Raw genomic sequence first — 26,275 nt, 5'->3', positions numbered from 1 at the left:
TCTTAATATTATTTTGAGTGCAGGTTTCTAAAAGTGTCCCACTGAGCCTTGTCAGGGTTTTGCTGCAACTCTTCAACGTTGCAAGTTCAGTTTCTCCTGCAGAGAAGGTCCTGAGAAAACAGTTCTGAGACTGGGGCACTTGTTTCTAGGGTGTGTTATTTTGGTATTTCTGCAGAGGTTGCACATAGTGGAAACTTTATTCAAGGCAAAATACCACATGAGACTTTGTTAAACCTCACACTTTAATTTTTTCTCCTCTTAACTGTTTAATGCCTCCACACAACCGCCTTTGCTGTGACTTTGGGGAATTCTGTCTTTGAGCTCATATGTATGCGTGTCGGGGTGTATGAAATGGTGGCAAAGCTGTTGTCTTACTGAGCTTTGCTCCCTCCATTTCTCCTTGTCCTTATTTTTTCCTAAAGCAGTGGTTACAGCAAAAGGCAGTAAGAGGACTTTGGAGTTGGTCCTGAGTGACCATGAGGTCACCTCCTCACCCCTGAATATCAATATTTTTAGACATATTGACCAAATCCAATTTCTCAAGGGATGTGGGCCCAAGAAGCTCACCTACCATACAAATAGGACCACGTTGAGGATAACGGTGTGACACTCACACTCTACATGCTATTTGTGGAAATTAAGGCCCTGGGACCACTTTGCCTTATGATGGTTTTCATGCGCCTGACATTAATCTCCCCACTTTATTTAGAATGTCAGTATTTCTAATTTATTCCTAAACTTTTAGAAAAAATTTGAAATGCACTATTTCAGAATTTAGAACCCAAAACTGTGCTGAGGCAATCAACATGATTTTGTTTAGTGGCATTCAGACACGTGGGTTTTGTTTGAGTTTTGGATCTGTTGTGCCTCCACTTGGTTTTTAAAAATCGTTTGGATGTCTAAGTACCTGGGTTCCTCAGATGATTAGTTTGGCATTGGCTGCAATACTGCATAAACTAGACGTGTGAATATCTGTAAAGTTCAGTGGGATGGCATGAAAACAATCTTAAGGCTAGGATATTAAAAGCAAATAGAAAAACTAACACAAAGTTCATGAAAATGCTTCCTTGTTCAGAAGCAAGGAAAAATAAGCTAACCTATGAGACTTAATCATGCACTGGGTAAATTGACATTCAGTAAAGTTATCTTGCATGCTTTGGTTAATATTTGAGTAGGCAGATTTGCAAGTACTAATGCATGCATTATTTTTGTACCTGAGGTTATATGCTTTACTTTTTAAAAATCGCCTTTTTACAAACCTATGCCAGAGTTCATTTGCGAACACTTTTTAAAAATATATATATATATCTACTTCTTAGTTCAAAACAGTTTAATTTCAACCAGTTCTATAAATACTGAGATGAGAGGGAAAGGGTGCAGTAAAATCTGGAGAGGGAATAAATTTGAAATCATTTTACAAAGTTGAAATCATGTTGTGTGCATGTGTAATAATTTCTAAAATAGGAGGCCTCAAAAAGATGGCACATGAATTAAGCCTTCAGAATACCCTGTTTCTAGAATGCTTTTAGAAGCACTTCAAGGTATAAAACAACAGCAACAACAACCAACTTAAAGTACAGTCCAGTTTTGTGGAACTGATTCAGGGCAAATGAGGAAGGGAGCCAAGATGACCATCTTGCTCTCTCTATATTCCCAAGGAGATCACAAAGCTGATGGTATAGAGTTTGGGAGCTCCTGTCTTAAGGGGACTAGCCACAACTGTGTTCAAGTTTTGCATGTATAGCAAGAATATACTAGAAAGATTTATCTAGTATGAGTATCTATACGGGGACCCAAGATTCAACGTAATAGTTCTCTTTAAAGAAAAGAATGAGGGGAAGTGGCATAAAACTCTGAGAGTGACTGTGTCCTGGACATTCCCACTCAGTTAAGTATCGTGAATTTGCCATTCTAGTTGAAATGCAGATTTGCTGAGAAAGCACAGCTCATCGTTTTCTATTAAAGTTTTCTGGTGGACAAGATCAGCCTTTCTTTCAAGGAGTCGTGGGGAGTGATCTTGGGAGACAGCAAAAGGCAAGACGACTCCATATGATTGGCCAGTAAGTGGATGTTTTACTCCTCCTCTTCCCTGTCCCTCTGCCTCCTCCTCACTGTAAGGGTCCAGCAGCACATGGAACTAGGCCACTAGACATAATGTTTTGAAATTCAGTAACGGTCACCAGCTTTCTCTGCATTTTCATCCAGTCTACTGGTGAAATCGATCCTTGAAAGTCACATCTGTGCAACTGAGTGGCCATTCTAGTAAAATAGTACCATCCTCTAAGAGGTCTTAGGCTATTACTCAGTAATACAAGAAAAATGAACTCGAAGCCTTCCCAGAGTGCCTCCGAAGAAAACCAAGAACACTACCTTTTTAAATGGAAAGAGTAATTTAAATGACAATTTCACTGCCGAAAACAGTTTTGCCTTAAAAAAATGTGTATATGCTTAAAAAAAAAAGATGCATACAATAAAGACTGTTCCAAAATCTTGCTGCGTAATTTTTGGTGGTGCTCTGATTTCTATAAACTTTCATTTGCCTTTTAGTAACTGTTTTTACTTAATTTTATTAAAAAATGTCTTGGGCAATAATTCTGCACTTCCTGACAGGCAACAGCTTATGAAAATCCTGGTTGGGATGGACACTGAATTATATCAGAGAAAGTCCTACCGAATGCTCTGCAAATTACCCACTTCTGATGGGAATGGAAAATTGTCTATTCTCCTCTGACACAACTCTTTGGAGTTTGAAGTTACATTGTATTCCACTAGCAAAATAAAGCTTGGGCAGCAAAATTTGCTACCAGTTAGCAACAACCAAATTAAATCAAGGTATCCGACATTTACCCTACTGTCAGGCTTTAAGTTATTACTGATCTCATGTATGAAGTGCCAGCAAGGCTAAGAAAACAGCCTATCATTATTACTGCAAATTCAGTTACAGTTGAAAGTAGAGAATGACATCATGAACAGGGCACCTGTAAAAGCTTGCTTTGAATCCTTTGTTTGAAGGCTCTTAATGGACTATGGTGGATGCAAGTCAGCTGGCCAGCCAGTGAATGCACGGGGATTGGCAGGAGGAAGGAACATGCAGAGAATGGATGCTGTTCTCTTGGGAATGTTCAAGCAGGCAGCTACCATGGGTTGGAGGCTGTCCCCAAGAGTCCTTCCCAGACAGAGTTTCTAGAATTCTAAAATTCTAAAGAATACCATTCTTGAAAATATCCTTGAGCTTTATTTCACTTCTCAGCCTGCAGGGAAGTAGGCCAAGAGTGGGCTGTCACTACTGCCCAATGGTGGGTGAATGCCTTAACGCCTCTGCCTCCTGCTGTCCCGCTGGGGGCATCACCTTGCCCAAGTGAGTTTGACGATGAATATCAAAACCTCCACCACGGTGCCCTCAACTCTGCATCTTTATAAACTAGACTAGGTTGTAATATACGTAAGCCTCAAGGACTTGTGGTTTCACGTTTACTCGAGGCCCCTTCCTACCCCAGGGACTTCAAATGTAACAGAGGCGAGGACTTTGACCTGCACCCAGAGTTTGATTTCTCAGCATGTGTGCACATTTCCCCCCAGGAAAAGCTAACTCCCCAATTAAACTGTTTTGACCCAAATGCTATTTTGCTTGGTAACTATAATCATGAATGTAACCAGCTGTCACTAACTAAAGAACATGAAGAAAAAGTTGGGATCAGATTGTGTTGGGGAAGATTGTGGAGGGAGGAAGGAGACAAGAAGAAGATTGGGACAACTTACCAAGACAATTATATAGTTGGACATTGGTGAAATTATGTTTTGATTAGCACTTTGCAAACAATTTTTCCAATTCTTTAAAAAATGATGTCTTTCCAAGTAATCACCAAGCCTCCAACAGGCACAAAACACTCTGAAGAACTGAGTGGAATGTAACCAATTAAATAAAACCCTGCTGCCAACAGAAAATTCCTGATACATGATAAATGTTCAAAATGAGAGCCAAAAGGGCATGCATCTTTCATTTTAAACCACCGACATTCGGTGAGATTCAGCTAGAAAATATTGATCTCTTATCACTTAGAATGCAAAAGGGTGAACAGTGCAGGTTATTATGGAACTAAGAAAACACATAATTTTTAGGAAAGATGTATTTATCACTCTTAAGAAATACTATTTAAAATATCAACAGTTTAAAAGGAATATTGATGTGCAGGGCAGTTAGAAAGCAAGTAAACTATGACATCTAAGCAAGTTAATGTTAACTCCATAGAAATCACGATATCATCAAACTTTCTCCCTAGAGAGAATACATGAAGAGACAGTACCTCATCTCTTGCTTAAGTTCATACAGATCCAGAAAGCTTGTGAATAAGAACATCTGTGTTTGACATATTTACACCCTGTGTCCTATCTGCTTTAAGAAAAACACTCCTTCAAAACCCTACACTATGAAAAACTATTTTCAGGAATTTTTATTTGGTCCGTTGATCTGACAAGGCTGAGTTCTCAAAGCTTTCACCCCCAAGTTAAAAATTGGAGCAACAAAACAAAACTCCAGCAAGGCATAAATAAGATAGTAAAGTGCATATATACAGTCCCAGAAAAGTGTTGATTGGGAACAGCAAAAATTTCTAGTGCAAAAACTGCTTTTGCCAGCAAAGCTCCCTCTCTGGAATCAAAGAGCTACAGTAGAAGTTAAAATTGGAACAGGTTTAAAGCAATGCCTCTCTTTAGTCAAGAGTTAGTATATGTGCATGCACCTCGGCCCAAACTATGTTCAATCTTGTAAAAGGGGGAGTTTCAGGGGACAGTTCAGAAATAGTCAGAATTCCCTGATCTGAGGCAGTGCTTTCTCCAGGGGTCCCACGAGCAAGTTCCTTAGATGTGTCATCAGCTGCAGGTGGGGACAAAACCCCGAAAGAACACGTTTTGCAATCTGCTTGCAGCTTGTGAAAAGAGTATTCACACATAGTTACTTTGTCTTGGTTTGTCTTGAGTCTCTCAGTTCTTCTTTCGAGCCCGACCTTGACTCTACAGACAACATTTTGTGCTTTTGGGTCTGACAGAGACCGGGCATTGTGTGGAGGAATCCCCTTGGGTTCTATCACCATGGCCTTTTGAACATCTGGTTTATCCTTTTTGAAATTCATAATAAAAGAGTTTTGCATTTCTCAGTATCTCAACTACTCAGATGAAAGATTATTATTTTTTTTCTTTTCCTTCAAGGATCCAAGTTGAAAGCTCTGAGGAGGACATCCAGGTCACCGAGGTTAGCCGCCTGGAAGAGTTCCGGTTGGTCCATCAGAGAAAGTGCGATTCTGAGGGCAGCCCAGATATTCCCAGAGATGGCGGGATGAGGAACTTGCTGTTGATCCCTGCTCTTTCTTTGCAAACTGAGGGCGGTGAGGAAGTTGCTGACAGCTTCTCTAAGAGGGTAGAAGAACAGACATTTTAAAATGCAACAAACTTCAGAGCTGGCAAACTTAAGAAAAAAATGCATGAAAATTCTAAATCACCTGTCTGTGGTGTTTAGGATCATCAGATGAACAATATTCTGATTCCCTCATTATTCTTTTGTGAAAAATCATTGTTAAATATAGGGAAATCAGAAAGAAAGAAGGAAAGCAAATTTTATGTTAGGAATGCCATGTGGGAGAGGAAGAGTAATAGTAAAAGCCTTGCTAACTCATTAATGCATTTGATTTTCCCCTATTCCAGGAACGACTTGAAGATTTCATCCATTTGCAGATGTGTTTTATATAACTAGAGTTGAAGAGGAGAATCTGGCCCTAGTCGGAAACAAAGTGGTTCAACTTTTCCTATTAGTGACAGAAAGATAAGAGGCAGTGGGGTTGAATTGAGTTTTATCAGAGCATCTGGGTTTGAGTCTCAGTTATTCAGCCTTAGGCAAATTTCTCATGCTCTTCGAGCCTCAGTTTCCCTGAGTGGATAACCGGGGGAATAGAAGTCATTTTAAAACCACGTTGTGAGGGGCAGTTGAATGGATTTATGTGGAAGCTCTTATCAAGTTGGATCAGTAGTTGTCAGAGAGTGATCTGGGGAACGCTGGGGATGAGTGAGGTCAAAATTATTTTTATAATTATACTGAGATGTTATTTTACCTTTTCACTCTCATTTTCTCACAAGTGTACAGTGGAATTCTCCAGTGATTACATGATCTATGATATCTCAATAGATTGAGTACAGAAGGAGATAAGAGTCTGTTTTCTGTTGAGCAGGATATTGAAGAAATTTGCAAAAGTGATAAAAAAAAATGCCACTCTTCTCACTAAACATTTTTATTTGTTTCTTTTGGAAAATAATTATTTTTCATAAAATTTATAACTTATGCTAACATGTAATTAGTTTATTATTATTTTTAAATGAAGTCTAAAGTTTTCTCAGTTGAATTTCTAACATGGTAAAAATTGATAGATATAACGCACATAAACAAAAGCGCTTTGAAGTTCTCAACAACTGTTAAAAGTGTCAGGGGTCCTGAGAACGAACGCGGTGTGTGAACTGCTGGGTGAGATGCTGTCCCAAGGCCGTCTAGCTCCTCTGGTTCACCCGGGCTCGTGTGCCCTCTTCAGCACCCCACATCACCTGAATATGTATTACGTATCTGACAAACTGGTCTTTGCTACGAATAAGGATGCCGCCTTAATTTGTATCTACTTTCCTCTTCTTAAAAGCTTTTCACACACTTGATTTCCTTTCATACTGCAAGGTAGTCATTCTTAAGCATTTGGTAAGAATCCTTAAAGAAAATGAGGCTAGATTTCTGATTCCATGTACATGATCCAGGCATTTGCTCATCTATGTTGTTAGGTCTGCCTGGCAATAAAAGGCAATCCGGAAATGTTTGCGCTGTATGTGACGACCTGGGTAACGGAAGGGAGTGGGTGTTCTAATAACCCCCTCTTCTGGATGTCTTGTAATCCAGCAAGAGAGGAAGGATTTATAAACAGAGGCATCTGGGGAAGGAAAGGAGGCCCTTTCTGGCTTCCTTGTCACAGAGCGGCAGCTTGAATGACAGTAACTCCATTTCCTCTCATCATCCCAGACCTAGAAGAACTGGGGAAGGAAGATCTGGGAATCAGTTCCCGCACAGGCTGCTCCTGGCCCCCAGGTGTGTGGCAATGTCTCTGAGGGACATGGGGAGTAACAGAAGAATACTCTAATTTGGTAGCCTTGTCAAGTAACTTGAGGTTTTTCCCATGAAGACAGTCTAACCTTGTTCCCCAACTTGGGAATTCAGAGTCCTTTTGGGGGACTCGGAAGATTGTACAAGTATATGTGGGAATAGTTTTAAAATGTTTCACATATACATGTATGAAAAAGTTTAAATTGTTCGTGTATGTCACAATTAACAAAAAGCACATTCATTTAAATGCATTCTTTATTTTATAGTAGCTTTCTGTCATTATACTAATACTACACATATCATTATCAAAGGGGATGAGATTTCTTTTTTTATTAAAAAAGGGTCCTCACTTCTGAAATGGTTACATTCTTTGCTCTAAGTTCTTCTCTGGAGCTCCTACTGACAAAGGGGTAGCATTTTAAGCTACGCAAAGTTTCATGCCAACAGTTTCCTCTCATTTCAACTGTATGCAGGACTAGGGTAGGACTTGCCTTTGACTCGTTATAGAAAACATGAGATGACAAACAGCAGTGTTATAGCTATGCACACAGACACCTGCAGCTCTTGAGGGAGAGGTCCCAAGACTTTCGTGGATACGGAAGTGTTTGTACCAGCTCCTGGCTTTCTTCTCAGCCACATCTCTAGTGAGAGTTGTTATTCCCTAAGCGTACACATACACGTCAAGTTAAACTTATTTTCAGAATTCATTTAAGGTTTATGTCTCCCTTGATGGTCTTTTTTCTCAGGAAAAAGTGCAAGATATTTATCCCTTCACAAGATTTCCCATACTGAGCATGACAATAAAAGACCCAGGAAGCTTAGCTGGGATGTTCCCAAGTAGCTAATTGATCAAGATGCGCAGATTTAGCAAATAGGAATATAGGATGCACGGTAAACCTGAATCTCACATAAACAGTGAATAATCTTTAGTACAGCTTGTCCCTCCGTATTCACAGGCGATTGGTTCCACGACCCCCATGGATACCATGGGATGCTCAAGTCCCTTACATAAAACGGCATAGTATCTGCATGTAACCTATGCACATCCTCTTGTATAATTTAAATCATCTTCAGGTTACTTAGAATACCTAATACAATGTAAATACTGTGTAAATAGTTGTTATACCATATTGTTTATGGAATAACAAGAAAAACAGTCTGTATGTGTTCCACACAGTTGTAACCATTGTAGTCCTTTTGATTGGCAACTGTTGGATCTGTGTATATGGAACCTGCAGATAGAGAGGGCTGACTGTATAAGAGTGTCCCACGGAATATTTGGGAGATGCTTATCCTAAAGATATATTTGCTGTTTATCTGAAATTCAAACTGAACTGGGCATTCTGTATTTTATCTGGCAACCCTAAAATTGCCTTGTTCCTGTACAGGAGACTTTGTGCTTGAGGATTAAAAATTCACATCTTCACCGAGTTGCCCATTTCTACCTGTCACAGACCTTCCCCCTGCAAATAGTTGCCCTCTTGAGTCTTACATCTGTGAATGCCAACAAAGGATTTTATTGGCCCCTCAAGTATTGTTTTCTATACTAAGACATTACAATTAAGAAAAACTCATCCAGGGGCTGGCCCCGTGGCCGAGTGGTTAAGTTTGCGTGCTCTGCTTTGGCGGCCCAGGGTTTTGCTGGTTCGGATCCTGGGTGCAGACATGGCACTGCTCATCAGGTCATGCTGAGGCAGCGTCCCGCATGCCACAACTAGAAGGACCCACAACTAAAATATAAAACTATATACTGGGGGAATTTTGGGAAAAAAAGCAGGAAAAAAAAAGAAGATTGGCAACAGTTGTTAGCTCAGGTGCCAATCTTTAAAAAAAAAAAAAAAAGAAAAACTCATCCAGAAGCTTTTAAAAGCCTCCTTTAATGGAATTCAATACGTCTATAGGTACATATGTATTTATTTACATTTCTCCTTGTTCCAAAGAAAGGATCTAAGATGTCTCATAAAATAAATATATACAACATAACTAAAAAATAAGTGAAAAAAAGGAGTGAAGATAAAGTCAGGTTAGGGAAAGGAGATAAAGCCAGGACTGAAGTTAGTGTACAAAACGGACATCGTCAGGCCTCAGTCAGCTGATGTGCAGGAGGCGGCACAGATTCAACCCTGGCCCTTTGCACAGCTGATGTAAAGAGGGCCTTCGTGGTGGCACATTTCACAATGTCCACAAAATAAAACAATCTACTTGCTCAGGAGTCACTCAGCTGCTCCTGGTTTTGACCTGAGCAAGATCCTCTTAGAGGACAGTGTAATCCAGTGACTAATGTTCTTTCTAAGATCCTTTTAGTATAAACACAGCAAAGAGTTCCTAAAGCCTCAGTATTTGCCAATGGCACAAGGCCCTAAAGCAGTTCAGAAGAAGCAATTCTTCAAATGTCAAAAGAATGCAATCCAGCTCTGTAACTCTCTGATGACGTATCTAAGTAATAATAATGATAAGGATACTCATGATGAAGGCAATGATAATAATCATAATAATAATGCCTGCTAGGTGTTGAACATCTGCTCTGTGCTAGGCAATTACATTTAACCTGTGCAATAATCCTACAAGATGGATATTATTACCTCTTTTTTTTAAAGCAGGTGAAGAAATTGAGGCTCAAAGTTATGTGTTCAGAGTCATAAAATCAGCAGATGGCAGAGCTGTACTTTGAGACCAAGCTTGTCTGACTCTAAAAGCCTGGCTCTTTTTGAGAATGAGAAAAGGTTTACATTTTTTTTTTTGGTGAGGAAGATCATACCTGAGCTAACATTTGTGCCAATCTTCCTCTATTTTGCAGTGGGACGCTGCCACTGCATGGCTTCACCAGCAGTGTGTAGGTGTCCGGGCATCGAACTGCTAACCCCAGCTGCTGAAGCAGAGCATGCAAACTTAACCATTACGCCACGGGCCGGCCCCAGGGTTTACATTTTTTGTGAGGCTTACAACTAAAATTTAGTTCTTTTTTTTTTTCCAGTTATGAAAATAACACCTGTTTATTTAGAAAATAGAAAAAGAAAAAAATCACCCAAACTTTCATTACCCCAAAGAAATAAAGGTCATTTATGGTCCTTATTGATGGAGAAAAGACAGAGAAGATATAGACCAGAAAGATAATGAGGAATCACAAAAGAAGGAGAAAGACATTCCAAACTATAAACCCACCATTTTAAAATTAGGTTTAGAAAACCTGTAATGTTGGTTATGCTTTGCCAAAAGCTGGCCCTGGGACCTTCTTAAGCCATTTTGCTGGGTCCTCCTGCCCTGCCCCACAAGCTTCTTTTTTCCTTACCTGAAAGATGAAGGGTTGGACTGTTCCTGTTTCTCAAAGAGTTGCCCTTGGGGGTATTAAAAACTCAGGGAACTTCTCCCCACCCAGGCCGACTGAATAAAAATCTCTGGGGGAGGAGCCCGGGAATCTACCTCTCTCAAGATGCCCCATGGTTGCTGGTCTCTAAAGACTGTGAAACACCGAAGCAAACTGTGCCCCGTTCAACTCGCCTCAGGATCTGAAGGTTCCAAGTTTACTCGTAACAGGAGGAGGAAGAGGACTGGGAAAGAACCGTTCTGGTTACTGGACCTCGGCCGCGAGCACGGCTCTTGGTTCTCAGCCTGCTGCCATACTTCACCTGTAGGCGCCCAGGTTGATGCAGCTTATTCCCAGATTGTATCTGGATCGGATGAAGCCTGGCTGAATCTCCAGCGCTCGCGTGTAGGCCTCCACCGCTTCCTCGCTGCGGTCTCCGTTCGCCAAGGTCGCCCCGAGACGGTTCCACAATGAATAGTCCTGATGACAAAATTAGAGCTCTCTAACAACCAGTGGGGCCACAATGACAGAGTAGTCCCACATCCCCTGCAGAAGCAGGATGATGGCTAAAAATGGATCCAGTGCTTATGGACAAGGTGACGTCACCAATGGCCGTGTCATCATGGTGATGTCACCACGTCACCAGGACGTAGTGAATTACTCAAAAATCTTTATAGACAACTTTGTGAAATGACTTTCATTCATCACAGAGCAGCTATCATTTGATGCTGTCAGGCAATTCCTGTTTCTGTTTTAGGGACCTAAATATTAACAGCCAAGGTAGCATATCGTTAGAACTGATCACTAAAGCATTGGATGCGGGGAAATACAGTGCAGCAGAAATCTACAAAGTGCAGTCTGTGAAAACTTATTTTTAACAGAGAACCTGTGGTTTCTTGCTGTGCGCTTACCTCTGGCCGAACAGTTAAGGCCGCGTTAAACGCATCGATTGCTCTGTTAAATTCTCCGCTCAGGTGGAACAGCACCCCCAGACCAGTCTGCAGGTCTGGGTCGATCATATCTCCATTTTGGTGGGCAGCTTCCAGATACAATTCCTTCACCCCTTCCAGAACAGAGCTACAGGGGACAAAAATTAGATTTGTAATCTAAATAGTCCGAACATAGATGATTTTACTATTACGTTCTCTGTTCCAAGAGAACATTACAAACTGGAAACTCTTGCTGAAAATATCCCAGCTTAATGAAAGGACTATTAATACAGCATGATAAAAAATACCTGCTGATTTTCATAAAATATTTTGTCCTACACAGGTGCAGACTGTGCTAACTAAGGTTTTCACAAGAATTCCATTGACCCTATGGGAGCCAATGTCGAAAACCCCTCAGGGCTAAGTTTCCCAAGGCCTCAGTGAGTGAGAATTTAACATCATGATTTATTGCTGATAGAAACAAAATTCTCAGACTTCCATTTTTTACCCACACCTAATCTTGAGGCTTTATAAAACTTGGCACATTGGTACTTATTCTAATTTATTTTAGGTTAATTATATGTGCTAAGCATTTGGCTTTAAAATATTGTACTCAGATACATGTCTGTCGGTGCCGGCAATGTAAATGACATGTCCAAAGGTTGGCTCTGGTGTCAGCATCAGTCCTTTTAATTAGTGTTGCTCTTCTAGCAGAATGCTGTCCTACGAACCAGTCTGGGATAGGCGGTGGTGGGGGCCTGAGGCTCGTTAATTCCCTGAAGGGGATTAATTGTGTATATAGGTGTAATTTATCGAGGAGGACACCTGTCCACCGGAGACTTAGACATTCGCCGGGTGAGGCCGGGAGATCCCTTCTTGCTCTTCACAAGGTATTTGTACTTTGGATTTTGCCTAATCCAGTTCTTCAGAGCTTCGCAGGCATCCTGCTGATGGCCGGTGTTAGTGTAACTCACGGCCAAAGCCATCAAAGCTTTCAAGTTGTTGGGCTGCAATTCTAAGCACCTGAAAGAAGGCAAAAAGAAGTCAATTTCAGATTTCTTTTGGAGCCAGAGTCTGAATAGTTCTTTAGAAAATTTGAAGTCTTTATTAATTAAATGGTGCAAGAGCATTGCTAAGTTTATGTTAAGTCCCTGGGAAATACATGAAAATTGGGGCCTAAGCATATTTTTAAGAAAGTTAAAACTCATCCAACAAGTGCTAAGTTTGATGATTTTAATAAATTATTTTAAAACTATAGAAAATGGGACTAATCCCTGCACATAATTTATTAGTAGTTGGTTTATCTAATGAGAAGCAGGGGATATCATTATTTTAACACTCCTCTACTATCAATATATTCAATGTACCTTATTCATAAACTAAACTGACTTGAACTAAATTTGGACATCCAGAGACGACAGATTGTACAGTATTTGTAAAGGTGAGGGAAATTCCCGTGTTTGCAGACTCCTGATGTGGATTTACAGGAGGTACAGGCTACAGCTGCTCCCCTCATGCTATTCTACGGGCCTCTAGCAAGGGCTTTTCAAACTCTGGTGTGCATGAGAATTATCTGGGGATCTGGTAAGTTGCAGATTCCGATACAGTAGGCCTGGCTGGGCCCGAGGCTGTGCAGGTCTGACGAGCTCCTGGATGGTGATGATGCTGGTAGCCCCTGGATAAGACTTTGAGTAGCAAGCCCTGGACAGTACCTATGTCTATATATATATATATTTGTTTGTTTATAAGAAAGGGTAGGGAAATGGAAATTTATTTGGTAGGGGCTATTTTTCCAGAGTTTAAATAGGGCCTCTAATCAAGCATGGTGTGGTGCTACACCCACCCACAGCAGTCTAGGGCGACCAGTCTAGCAGACTAGTCTTTAGTTGGGGGCTCAGGAGTTAGACTTTGAGGTTGCTGAAACTTGAATTTCAGGAGATTCTCCATACACACAAGGAGCAAAAATTACATTGAGATTATTTTGAGTATGTTTTGCCTAAAGAAAACTTTCAGATGCTGCAGAAGGCTGGAAAGTTAAAAGGAACTACTTATTCAATGAGTCTATTTTGTGACTGCTTAGACATAGCCTCTTTCGTGCCCATGAAGGTCAATGGATTTGTAGATGGCAAAACATTGTGATTTAGGAACATTATTTCTTCGTAAGTTCTTGTTTTCCAGAGCTAAGGGTAAGTACTATGTGGTATCTCAGCTCTGATCCTGGCCCAATTCATTACAATGTACTTAAGGATCAAAAGGCAAATTGGAAACAACAGGAAGTCCATTAACCAGTGGCCCACGGTTTTGCACTTAGCTTTATCTACCTCTGGAGGGCGACAATAGCTGCTTGTTCGTTTTCATTCTCCGCCTGTGTTATCCCGAGGAACTGCCACGCCTACGAAAAACAACTGATGTCAGCATTGCAAGAGGAGGCAGAATCGCTCATGGGCTTAGTTGGTTTGTTGACCTGTGACAGATTCCTCTATGCAGAGCAACCTGTCTCAGACGTGAGAGTCTTATAAAAGGGAACAATATCACAGGCATTTCTTCATTCAAACTCTCTTGTGACTCCTGGGACAAGATCCTCTGTCATTATTTACAAACTCAGTGTTTATTCGCTCCTGTGACGCATGGAAACCTCTGAGTTTCTGAGATTTCGTGATATTAGGTATCTTCAAACCAAAAGGTAAATATATGAAATTATGCATTTGTGAGGCAGAAAAATAACCCAGAAATGTAGCTAAATAGTCTAAAGTTTACAACAAGGAATCTCAAGATGCACAAAATGCAATTAGCTTGTATAAATGAAAGTCAAGCAGTTATTAGAAGTGGTAACAGGAAATTTAGGGACTAGGGAAGAAAAACCAAAACATAACCCCCTACAATGTGTTCACTGCTCTAATATAATCATTGTTAAAAGGCATAAAAAACACATAAAATGCAATATAAATGTATATATAATTGTATAGCCTATGCTTACACTTTATATTGCATCATAAACACTTTTTCATGTTTTTACAAAATCCTCTTAGTTATAATTTAAATTTTGTTGAATGGATATCCCATTATTTACTCAACCAATTCCCTTATTTCTCTAGGGTCATTTCCAAGTCTTTGCTATTGTCAATAATGTGAAGAATATCTTCAAGCAGACAACTTTTTTCACATCTAGAATGAAAGTTTATAACAAATTTCTACTTGTATACTTATAATAACAATAATTCTCACACCATTGCAAGAGCAATACACATCAACAAAACCTCGCCTTATACACATTGTCCTCAAATTTGCTAGGGATAGAGGTGTATCAGAGTCTCAGGGATTTAAAAAGTTTTGGGAAGAGCATAACTCTCCCACCTTTGAGAATCGATATTATGGACATTTTAAAAGAAAACTATATGAAAACACAAAGAATCATTTTAAAGTGCTGTAAAAATTGTATTGGCTTTTCCCCTCATGGGTTATTATTACAGGTTCCATATAAATTCATGCTGATTCTTCCCCACAAGAATATCAGTGATTCTTTTTAATCTTTCAAATGTACACAGAGCAGCCTCTATTTTGATTTCACCATCCACACATCTTAGAATGCTTCTTAAGAAAAGACTGATGAAACACTCTTTCTCTGGGGCCTTCTTCCTAGCCTTTGGGCCTGGTGTCATTTTCACTGTCCGAAGATTGTCCCTTATCTTAGCTTTGGGATCTCCATAGATTCATAAGTCCTGGGTCCTTGTCTAGGATGCGTTAGTTTCCAAGTGTCCTAATTTTCTCATTTATGAATCTGGTATAATAATGTATACTTTTTTTTTTTTTTAGCTCCTAGGGTTGTTGTGTCAAATGATACAATATACATGAAAACACATAGCATTTAGAAATGTAAGACGACATTATTATTTTGGGGGGTGTGGCCTACAGTTTTCTATTAATGCAACAACTTTCTCTTCTAGAAGATTTATGCATCTTTTATAAAAATTCCAATATTTGATTCAGAATCCCAGCTCTCCGTTCAATCTCATTCATTGACTAACAGGATACTAGGGGCTTTAACTAGTGATCAGTTTATTTGTTCTTTCTATACTAACTAAGTACAACCAATAATACTAATGAAGGCTAAATATTGATGTGCCAGGCACTGAACTGAGCACTTTATTTGTATGAACTAAATCAATCTTCACAACATCCAATGAGATAGTTATTATAATCATGATTTCCATCTTACATGTGACAAAACTGAAGCTTAGAGGGTTTAAATGACTTGTCCCAGGTCACATGGCCCATGGCTGACCAGCGGTAGAGCGGGGATTCAAACCCACACAGGACAGCAGAGCCTAGAAGCTTAACCATTCCCTCTTAACAACAGCTTCACTCCCCTGCTGTCTTTAACTAAACCTCTCTCCTTCAAAACTCGGCTTTGGAGTCACTAGGAGGGGAAGGCTGGATCAGGAGCCTTGCTCTCTGCTCTCCTAGCATCCTGTGTGTTATCTGACACTGCTTTTATTACACTGCATTGATTTATTTACTCGTCTCTCCAGATAGACCACAAATGTGTCCTTTCAACTGTTTTATCTTTCCAGCTCTTCAATATTTTAAGCCAGTGCCTGGCATAATTCTTGAGACATAGTATGTGCTCTATAAATGTCGACTGAGTAAATGAAGGGTGAGATATATTGTGGCTTTAGATCCAAACAAAACTATACACTGGCCCCTGAAAACCGCTGAGCTTTCAGGTTGGCAATTTTAGTTTTTCGTTTTCCTGTCCCCACCCTTTATTTTCAGACACTGTAGATACTGCAGATTTGCTTAGAAAACAGGTCACTATTTGTTAAGTTTCAAACAAATATCAGACTAAACCAGGTTAACTCCTTGGGGAACCTTTACTTAATGAAAAGGCAACCCAGTAGAGCTCTGTCCCGTTCTGTCCCTCATTAGCACATGCAGCCACTTTCTGAGCCTGGCAGGATGAAAAAGAAAGGACACCTCTGCATCTCCGGGGTCCTGAAGGATCGCTGCCTCCATGAACAGGATGGTGACTGGCAGGTCCCCTTCCTTCAGCCTTTTTAAGCCTTCTTCAAATGCTCCAGGCCAGTCCTTGAAGGGGTTTTCAGTGTGGAAGTAATATCCCTATAACACAGAGAAGGGCCAACCCATCGACATCCAATTCGACATCTCTTCCTTCTTCCATTCAGTAAGTTCTTTTTGAATTTTAATTCATTAATTGCTTAGTTAACTTAATTTCAATTAAGTTTTAATTACTGTTTTTCCTTATTATGAATGTAGTACATTTTCATTGTATAAATTTTAGATAATATTATTTTGTTATCAAATAATAGAAAAAGAAACAAGAAGTTACCCATAACGCCACAACCTGAATGTGATCACTGCTAATATTTTGGAGCTTGTTTTCCTTTGGATATTTCTTTTGTTCTTTTTGGTTTAACCATTTCCCCCCAAAGATTTTAAAAATACTGACTATTTGGACATATTTTTGCTAAGGGCTGCCACCCAGCCCCTGAAATGTTGATACCATGTATTGTACATCTGTCTGTTCTGTGGCCCTTTGGAGGGCTACAAACCATATGCATGATTTTTTTCACCTACCCACTCCTCAAACCAGTTTATGCTTCATTGATGGCTACAGCTCCCCATTGAGAATGCATGTTTCAATGTTATAGATCTTCTGTTATTGGAAAAATTTAAACAATACAGAATTTACAAGTAAATTCTTCTAGTATTTTTCTATGAGCACACAAATTAAACAAATAAGCCCATCCTATATATGCAGTTTTGACACCTAAGCTTCACTTAGTTTTAGTTAATATAATTATTTATATTATGTTAAAATTTATTTAATCAACCCTCCATTGATGGACATTCAGGTTACTTTCAATTTCTTTGTCATCATAAATAAAGCTATAGTGAAAGCTTCAGGCTCAAATCTTGGTCTGCATTGATTGTTAACTTAGGATAGACTTCTAGAAGGATTTATTAGGCTAAAGGCTAGGAACTATTTTGTGGCCCTTGATGTGTGTAGCTGAACTGTATTTGAGAAAGTTTGTCTCAAACTCTCATTGAAAATATCTGAGAGACATTATTTGTTGCAACCTTACTAACATAGATTATCATAAAATCCTTCCAATTTGATAGATACAAATAAGCTAGTTTGTTGATGATGTTACTAGGGTTTTAAAATAGATCAAATGGAGACCTTCATTCTGCAAAGGTGCTTAGAAAGACAAAACCCTGATCAAAAGCCACAGGGTATGACTAGCTTCTGTAGTGGTTACGAATGTAGGGTCCCAGGAGTGAGAAGCGCAGGGTCCCAGCCGTGCCTCAGGTGCATGGATTATAGCCCAGAGTCTGATGGTCCGCATCAATGTTCTCTTTTTAGTTAGTTTTTATTACTTTGTGGAAAAGACAGTTAATTTTAAAGAGATAGGTTCTGATTTATGAGATTGCCTGGCCTCCTGTGGGATAGAGAATATTGGGAGGAGGAAGACATTTTAATGACTATGTAGATTGCAAATCCCCTAAGATGAGAGACAATTAATCATCATTTCCACAGTATCAAGTGTGGAGTAGACACTCCATAAATATTTGTTGGATTGAACTAAATATCATGGAAGTTATCCAGAACTGAATATTGAGACTTCCTCTACCACAAAAAAACCCCATTATGTAAACATATATATATGTCTTTCTTCTCCTGTATAAGAAAATTCGAGATCTCTTTCTATCTTTCAAATCATTTAAACTTATTTCTTGTGTTTTTTTCCCCAAGAGTTTTTAAAAGCATAAATCCCAGGGCAACTGGGACTTCATGGGTAATTTGGCTGGTTGTTCACTGCACTCACATTTGCTGGGGCTCCTACTGGGGGAATATCTGTGAGGAATCCTTTGGGGCTTGACGTGGTTGTATGAAGCCTATCTTTTCCACTGAGTTTCTCTGCTAGCTGTGTAATGACCACTTATGAAATATAGTCCTCAGCCCTGCTTCACTCCCCTGCTTCACTGATGTTGTTAGCACATGGACATGGCTCATGTGGCTGACTGACGAAAAGCATTGTGGGATTGCCCAGTTCTTGTTCCAATGTCAGTTATTTCAGTAACTGGCCAGCAGTCAGGGTCCAAACTCTGTTGGCTGCCACACTGTCTGTCTTAACATGCATAAAAATAAGGATATTCCATTCTAGCTCTGCTGCCTTCACACATTGGATGATTATATTACTTTTATCTATTAGAATTTCTTCTAGGTCAGATTGACATTACATTTTATGTTTAACTCTTGGATGTTTTCACAAGATAGTTATCAACTAAATGTGATCCAAAGCGGTCGAGAAAACTGGTCAGCATATATAAGAGAACTGGTTACCTTCTCACTAGCTGAGATCGTAACTTGGTTCTGGGCTTCTTGGTTCTCGGATATCCAGTTCCTCCGGGCCATTTCTTCCCATTCTGCTTGCATCTTATCCCAAAACTCTGTATCTGACTAGGAGACAGAAGAAATGAAGAGAGATGGATTTAAGAACATGCTACATTATCTGGTTTATTTCCAGGGAGACGGTTTTCCTCATAGGTCAAAACGAGTTCTGAGGAGGAATCAAATGTTCCAACTGTTCACATCCAACAATACTCATGGTTGAAGAGCTTCTGGAGGGTACACAGTGGGCAAAATATTAAAATGGATTAGATGTGATTTTCTCTGGCAGGAAAATAGCTACCATCTGAACGACCGGGATCATATAAACCAAATTCAGCTAAAAATACATTACTTGAACAGTTTCAAATGAGGGTACCAAGCACACGTTTTAGGAAGGACAGCCTTTCCTGGAGCTGCTCCTAGGATATGAGGAATTAGAGCCACAGCTTTGGGACTGGCTGGGCAGTGACTTGGGGAGGGATCCCTGGCCAAGGACAAAGGAAAGTAACATTAATTGATCCTACTCTGTGCCAAGCACTGTGCTAGGAGAAAACTGAGCCTAGAGGGTTATGGTCACAAAGCTAGGACTGCACATGATCTGAACTCCAGTCTGGCCTCTAAGCCCAAGCTCATCACCTCCTAGCAAACATGGCCTCTGGGTGCTAAAGAATGAAGGACCTCAGCTTTGGGTATGAACTTGACTGAGTCCTATTCAAAGTCATTTCTATGGCAGGATGATCTTTTGAAAAATAGGTTTTTCTCATTATAATTTTCCTTTACATCTTCCAAAAGGGAAACCAGGCCATGTGCTCTCCTTTACTTCAGGGGAGGTGTGTGTTCCTGGACCGAAGCAGAATTTTTCTGCCTGATTTGTCCCCCATTCGCTTCTATTTTATAGAAGAAGCCTGAAGAAAGTACTTTCCGTGTCTTGGGGGAGGAAAAAGGGGCAGAACTTAAGAGAGGAAGGGGCACTTTCCAGGGGTGGGAAAAGAGAAGGAGGGTGGTGGGTTCTGAGATGAGTAGGAGACTGGTACATCGCTTTTAGGTAGTTCCCTGGCAAATTGGCCCAACCAAGAAGGTGACAGAGGGTGTGACTGGGGGCGCTGACTTGAACTCTGACACCCACATTGCTGGGAAATAGAGACCAACTGGATTTCAATGAACCAGCTGGGGTTGATTGGCTGTTGGCAGTCAGCATGACAGACAAGAGGGTGGAGACTCTGCCCTTGTTTTCTGGCACCACATAAGCCTTCCATATTTGGCACCTGAGACTAAGTTATCTGCCAGTTTGGTAAGCGAGATGCTTGGAAACCACTTTATTTTCTTTTAAGAAAACAAAGAAATGAGTATTCTTTGAACACCTGAGTCTGAGACTGAGATTCATACACTTTATCCGCAAATCTCAATTTCTATGATTCTGAGTCCTGCGACTTGTTGACAAACCATCGAGGTTGCCCCTTGCCTTTTAATCCTTCCAGTCACATCCTCTACTCCACCCTCATGCCTGGGTAGTGGTTGTTCTGTGGTGACAACTCTTCTTAAAGTTGCTCTGAGTGCGAATTATAAGCGTACTTCTGGATGCAAATGTTCAGGGAATGAGGGTCAGCCCAATGGGATTAATCCCAGGCTACTAAATAAACAGTAGGAATGATCTCCTCCTTTGTTATGTCCAGGATACTCATTCCTACCACAAAGTGGGTCCTGTCCCTTCAGGGGAGGCCTCCCCTTAGTGAAGGCTCAGGGCAGCAGGCATCTTAATCTGTGTCTGAGATGCTAGAAGCACGTGGAATGGCCACCACTCACCCAAGTTGTTAGGAATAAAATTCAAAATTTCTTTTTCAATGAATCTTTCTATGTGCAAACAAAATGATATCTCAGCTAGACAATGGCTAGATAAAAGACTAGAAGGAAATGTGCTACCATGTTAAGAGCAATCCCTCTTTGAATGAAGAGATGATGGGTTATGTTTTTCCTGCTTCTTTCCACTTTTCTTTACTTCTTGAATTTTCTATGAGTATGCATTACTTTTATAATTAAAAAAAGGTTAAAAACAACAATAAAAAGAAAAATAAATCATCTTTCCATTTTTTAATACCATGAAATCTGATACTGAGGGGTTTAGAGAAAATTTTTGGACATTCATTGTTTTGAACACCTTTTCAAAGACACAGGTTCAGCTTGTCTGCATAGAAACTAAGAGAAACCTATCAAGTGAATTTTGTAATGTTTACTGACTCTGCCAAGTCCCCCAGTGTGTGATGTGAAATGCCAATGACTTCAAGGACTTTCTAAGGCAGTTACGTTCCCCCAGTGAGATTCCTTGGAACCTAAACCTATTACAAGTCCTCTGAATGAAGGAATGAGGAAGATTTCATAATGTGTACATCTGGGTTACCAAAGGATGCATCACATTTCCTGCAGTTTCACATTAGAGCCGTGGATGCATCAATAGGACTGCTGTGGAAAACAGGTAGAACTCAGCTGAGGTGGGGCTGCCACGTTCTTGTTGAATGACATACACCAGGACTTAAGGTTACCACTTAGAATTAGTTCTGCCGACTAATTAAAGTGCACAGCACAGATTCACTTAATTACAGAAGACTACTTTTAGCACAATCAATTTTCATCCAGTCTCAGAATCCAGACTTCACTCACGTAGCTGCAATTAACGTTGCTTCTTTTTTTCTATTTCTAATCAATTTCAGAGAAACCTGAAACATACTTGAATTTTAAACATTTTAGACATGGCTGAGGGGATTTTATGTATTGATGGTTTTCTTAGCTGTTGTGGGATTTTGGTAGATTGTTTTTTGTACTCTACTGGTGATAACTTATCTGCTTATACTAGAAATGAACTATTGTTTGCAATCCATTTTCATTTTTTAAAATAGCTTTCTCATTGTAACAATGGTAGATGTTTGTAAAAAACTTGGGATATGTTGTATAGTGGTTAAGAATAGCCGTTTTCTCCTCAGACAGACCTGGGAACAAATTCTGGCTGCATCACTGAGCTGCAAGTCCCTTAACTTCTCTAGGTCTTATTTTCCTTATCTTTAAAATGAAGATATAATAGTTGGTTGGTCATTATAAGGACTAAATAAGAAAACATATCTGTGGCATAAAGCACATGGTAAGTGCTCAATAAAAGTGGGTATGCTTATTAGTGCTTTGTACCATTGAGAAAAATATAAAGAATGAAACAAAAATCACCCACAAGCTCAAGCTCAAATACACATCTGTATTTTGGTGTTTTAATTTGCTGTAAATACATATTGTCTTCTACATATCTTTCCTCTCTTCATTTAAATCTTTCCCTCTACCTAATTATTAAAAAATAGGAGCAAAATTAAGAAGATTATGGCAAAAATGGACTGTTACGTAGCAATGAAAATAATACCTATGCAGAGTTTATTACAAGATGGAATAGGCTTTGAATTATAATGTTCCCTGATAAGTAGTATGTTCACAGTGATAGAAAACAGCAACAAATAACGTGCCAGGAAAAAAAGACTATAGAGAAATTCACCAATCAACTGCTTTCACGTGGTGGGATTATGAGCAATTGTTCCATCACCTTTCCTTGTGCTTTTCAGCATTTCCCAAAATTTCTATTGCTAGCATGTGTTATTTTGGTGAAAAAGTAAGATTTGGTTACAAATGCTTTACTTCTTTCCAATTTCAATTCTTCCATGATGTTTTCTCCAAAGACCCCATATGAGAGTAATCTCTTGCCTCTCTGAATTCCTTCAAAATGATATTCTGTATCAATGGCTTGGAAGAAGAGAGATATGTGCTAGAAGCTGCCATTATCCATGTGAACTTGAGCAAGTCACTTTAACCCATCTGTACATTATGTTCCATCATTTGTAAAGTGAGAAGACTGGGTTCATTAGACAGTAGCTCAGGCTTCTTTGTCTATGCAGATGGATGCAGAAGATCAGAATAAGAGGGAAGGGAGATCTTAGCCCAAGATCATTCTTTTTTTTTTTTGATGGGGGCTTCTAGCCTAGTCACTGATCTCCAAAAATTATACTTTAAAGCATTTTCCCCAAAGTATATTTGACATTTCCCCTTTCCTTTTTGATTGTAAAACTAGAAAATAAAAATTTCTATAAGAACCATGACAAAATTAAATATTAATTAAGTCAAAATATAAAGAATAAGAAAATAATTTAATTTAGAACCAGGGAATTTTAAGGAATAGCAGATAATCAGTTCCCATTCACCAGTCTATTTTGGTCATCCTTGAGTTAAAGTAAAGATACTTTCAATTTTGTGGTCAAACACAATCACTGATTAGAAAGATCCTGGGGTTGTGTTGATGTGAGATTACATGCCAATTCTGCATGTGAGGAGTCTGACTTTCTTTTGCCTCTTTAGACATCCATTGATTAATTGTCACTGAATCAAAGTTAAAAAAAAACCTAAACAGACAATCAACCCATTCTGCATATGCAAAAGAAAAAAAGGTACCCCTTACATGATGAGGAATGAAAATCACCATGCAAGTTTGGATGAAGTATTTGCCACAACAAACAATTTTTGTTGAAGTGAAATTATATGCAGATGAGTTAGGGACCTCATTGCCCTGGGATCCAGCAACCTAGGCTGGCAAAGAGTGGCTGAAATGTTCCCATTTACCACATCTCTTGTTGATGAAGAGCTCAATATTAGTTGAGAATTCCACGTGGCTGCCCAAAGAACACATTCAGCCTGGGGCTGCAATCATAGATGTGCAGCACTGTGTTCGAGGATGAGATTGAATTTTGATTGGTCAGAATTAGTTTGAGCTCTGGGTGCAGTCCTGGGTGTCCCAGGTAGTGAGGGTCATTGACAAACTGGAGTCTATTCAGACAAGAGCAAACAGGCAACAGTAACCGTGTGTGTGAAGCAATTCGCCTGGTAAAGCAAGGCTCAGAGGGTAATGAGAGCTGAGCAAGCCAGCTCAGCCTGCTTTTGCAGACAGCAGAACCAGGATAAATGAATGACAGTTCCAGGGGGACAGATTTTTATCAAACGCAACATGAAGCTGCCTGAAAATGGAATGAATAGCTTCCTCCTCAGACAGATGGGTTCCCCAACATCAAAGTCTTCAAGTAGACACAGAATAGCCAATGTGAGGAGTGCTGTAAAGACGATTCATAGATCAGTTTGACCTTATGAATTCTAGGGTCTCTTACAACCCTGAGTATCTCTGCTTGCAACGTTATTAATGAATTGATTTATTGAGTCAAACAGGAAGGCTCAAAATTAATAAAATCTCTATGAGAGAAGAAAAGAATCTGTCATGCATGCTCCTTCCTCAATCTAAACAGTTTCGGGAAGAAAACACATGGGCTTTGGCATCAAGCAGAACAGGCTGCAATCCCGGCTATGCCCTTTGTCAAGTGACCTTCGGCAATTTAGTTCACCTCTTTCACTCAGTCCCCTCATCTGTCAAACGTAAAAAGTCTCTTAGAGCAGTTGTAGGGATTAAGTGAAACAATATATGTAAAGTGCTTAGAATTTGTGACTTATAAGGACCAAGGAATTGGCAGTTAATGTTATTTTATATTCATATACGAAAAAGAATATTTCCCAGGATAGAGGATGCAATCCCACGAACTGTAAACTGGTTGGTTCAGAAGTGTTGAAAAACAAAAATATTGGTACTAGCACTCAATACAGATTTTTCCAGTTGCCTCTGGGTTGGACACACTTCTTGTTTAATTCAGTCGCCCATCACTGCTGATGCTGGCAGGCACCTGGGTAAATAGCCTGAGGCTCTCACCAAACAACATGGCAGCAAGTTAGCTGCAGAAACGTGGGGAGGAAAACTAGGAAACGATGGGAAGGAGAGGAAAGGGTGTAGGAAGCTGGGAATAATGCAATACAAGGCTTGAGGAGGATGTCGGAAGGCAACCAAGAGCCATTTCTAACAGAGAATCGAAGTTTCCTGTTCTTTCCCTTCCATTCTTCTTCACTTGGCAAGTGGCAAAAAGGAATGGAGTATGAAAGCACAATGAGCAAAAGTTGTTCCAATGGCAGCGGTCCTTTCTGAAAGGGCTCTTAGCATATTTATTTGCAAATGAATGCCTTTGCAGAACCCCAAGTTTCACATGATTATGTGTGGGTTTGTGGTTCCAGTGCTATTTGTATTCACAACAAAGAACAGCTCTTAAGTGCACTGGAGTGAGGTTTGGAGACTAAGTCTGGTGTTTGCTGCTGCTTTGGGAGTAGACTTTTATGGGGCCAATTTCTTAGAGGCTGTTTATTTCTTGCAGGCCTCCTGGTTGCTCTTTGTGCCACCAGCGGCAGGGGACTAGAGGGCTGCTTTACCACAGGCATGAGGAGGTGGGGAGGGCCCTTGGGTTTGAGCCTTGTCTCATGTTCAATGTGACAACAAGTCATGTGACAAGGGAAGCGGCATGTGGGTAGTTGTAGTGTAAGCCCCGACAGGTGGCTTTTCTTTATGTGGGACGATCCTTGACTTAAGCTTCGCTTGCCAAGGCATCCACCTCAAAGAGACATCTACTTCAAAGATGGCTATCTTGAATAAGCACATTGCCAGCCACCAGACTAGATAAAGAGCCAGGCTGTCCCCCACCTCCCCTGCAAGGATCGTTTGTTTTAGAGATCTTGGTTGATTTCAATAACTGACCATTGGGCCAATTGTTTTTTCTCTCCCCGTGCTTTAAATTTATGCTCTGGTGTTTTAAATTCATCAATAAAGAGTGAGCCCTCAAGACTCTAGGCCCCCACCCTCGACCCCAATCAAAGCAGACCCTCAGACGCCCCCCTACCCCCCCGCCCCATCCCTTTCTACTGCTATCTCACTGTATGGCCCCAGGTGTGCCATGTAAATTCCAGGACTTGTAAGTAATAAACTTTTTCCCCCCCAAAGTTTCCTGATGCTTATTTCTGAGGGCATCTTGCAATCATAATAAGACCCACAAGGGCTGGTCCAACCACAACATTGGTTATCCCTAGGCTAAGACTGGCACAGAACAATATGAACTGCAAGCCGTGTGACTCAGTTCCAGAGGGAGTTTCTTCTCCTTCAGTCACGTCTACAAGTCATGAAAAGTTACTAGGAAACTCCGAATAGTTTTAAAAAATAAAGTATTAGAAATATTTACTAAACCCAAACCACGTGTTTGTACTTTGCATTATAGGAATATTAACGAAACAAAACACCTAGACGGGGATGCTCTTCTCAAGAGGCTCATTATCCAATGATAAAATAAAAATAGAGGTGATTGTAATTCAGGATAGGGTGAACAAATGATGCAAAAAGAGATGAAGTTGCTTGCTCAAAGTCACACTATTACTGGTAAATAAAAGAGCCAGAATTCAAGAGATTTCATCCTTCCCTTTATGGCAGATTGTATCTTCCAAAAATGGCTACAACAGTATTTCTGGTCTCCCATCCTCTTCAGAACTTTGCCACACTCTGTTTAGCGATGGAGTCTATTGCCCTGTCTTTGAACACTTGACAAATAGAATACAATGGAAGTGACCTG

General features: G+C 40.0%; 1 protein-coding gene across 13 annotated transcripts in view; it reads right to left on the bottom strand.

The window, feature by feature from the left end:
* Nucleotides 1–1,317: 1,317 nt before the first annotated feature.
* PEX5L (peroxisomal biogenesis factor 5 like) overlaps nucleotides 1,318–26,275 on the bottom strand; it is a 209,296-nt gene continuing 184,338 nt past the window's right edge. For all 13 annotated transcript variants that reach the window (XM_070509374.1, XM_070509376.1, XM_044771129.2 and 10 more), the window contains 7 exons: nucleotides 18,726–18,842; nucleotides 16,334–16,477; nucleotides 13,681–13,751; nucleotides 12,185–12,382; nucleotides 11,342–11,507; nucleotides 10,753–10,910; nucleotides 1,318–5,405 (listed from right to left, as the gene is read on the bottom strand). In XM_070509374.1, the coding sequence (XP_070365475.1) occupies nucleotides 5,201–5,405; nucleotides 10,753–10,910; nucleotides 11,342–11,507; nucleotides 12,185–12,382; nucleotides 13,681–13,751; nucleotides 16,334–16,477; nucleotides 18,726–18,842 (1,059 nt within the window). In that variant the 3' untranslated portion in view covers nucleotides 1,318–5,200. The remainder of the gene's footprint in view (nucleotides 5,406–10,752; nucleotides 10,911–11,341; nucleotides 11,508–12,184; nucleotides 12,383–13,680; nucleotides 13,752–16,333; nucleotides 16,478–18,725; nucleotides 18,843–26,275) is intronic.

The sequence above is a fragment of the Equus asinus genome, chromosome 5 (genome assembly GCF_041296235.1).
Source record: "Equus asinus isolate D_3611 breed Donkey chromosome 5, EquAss-T2T_v2, whole genome shotgun sequence".
Lineage (NCBI taxonomy): Eukaryota > Metazoa > Chordata > Mammalia > Perissodactyla > Equidae > Equus > Equus asinus.
This window is presented reverse-complemented; position numbering and strand designations above follow the sequence as displayed.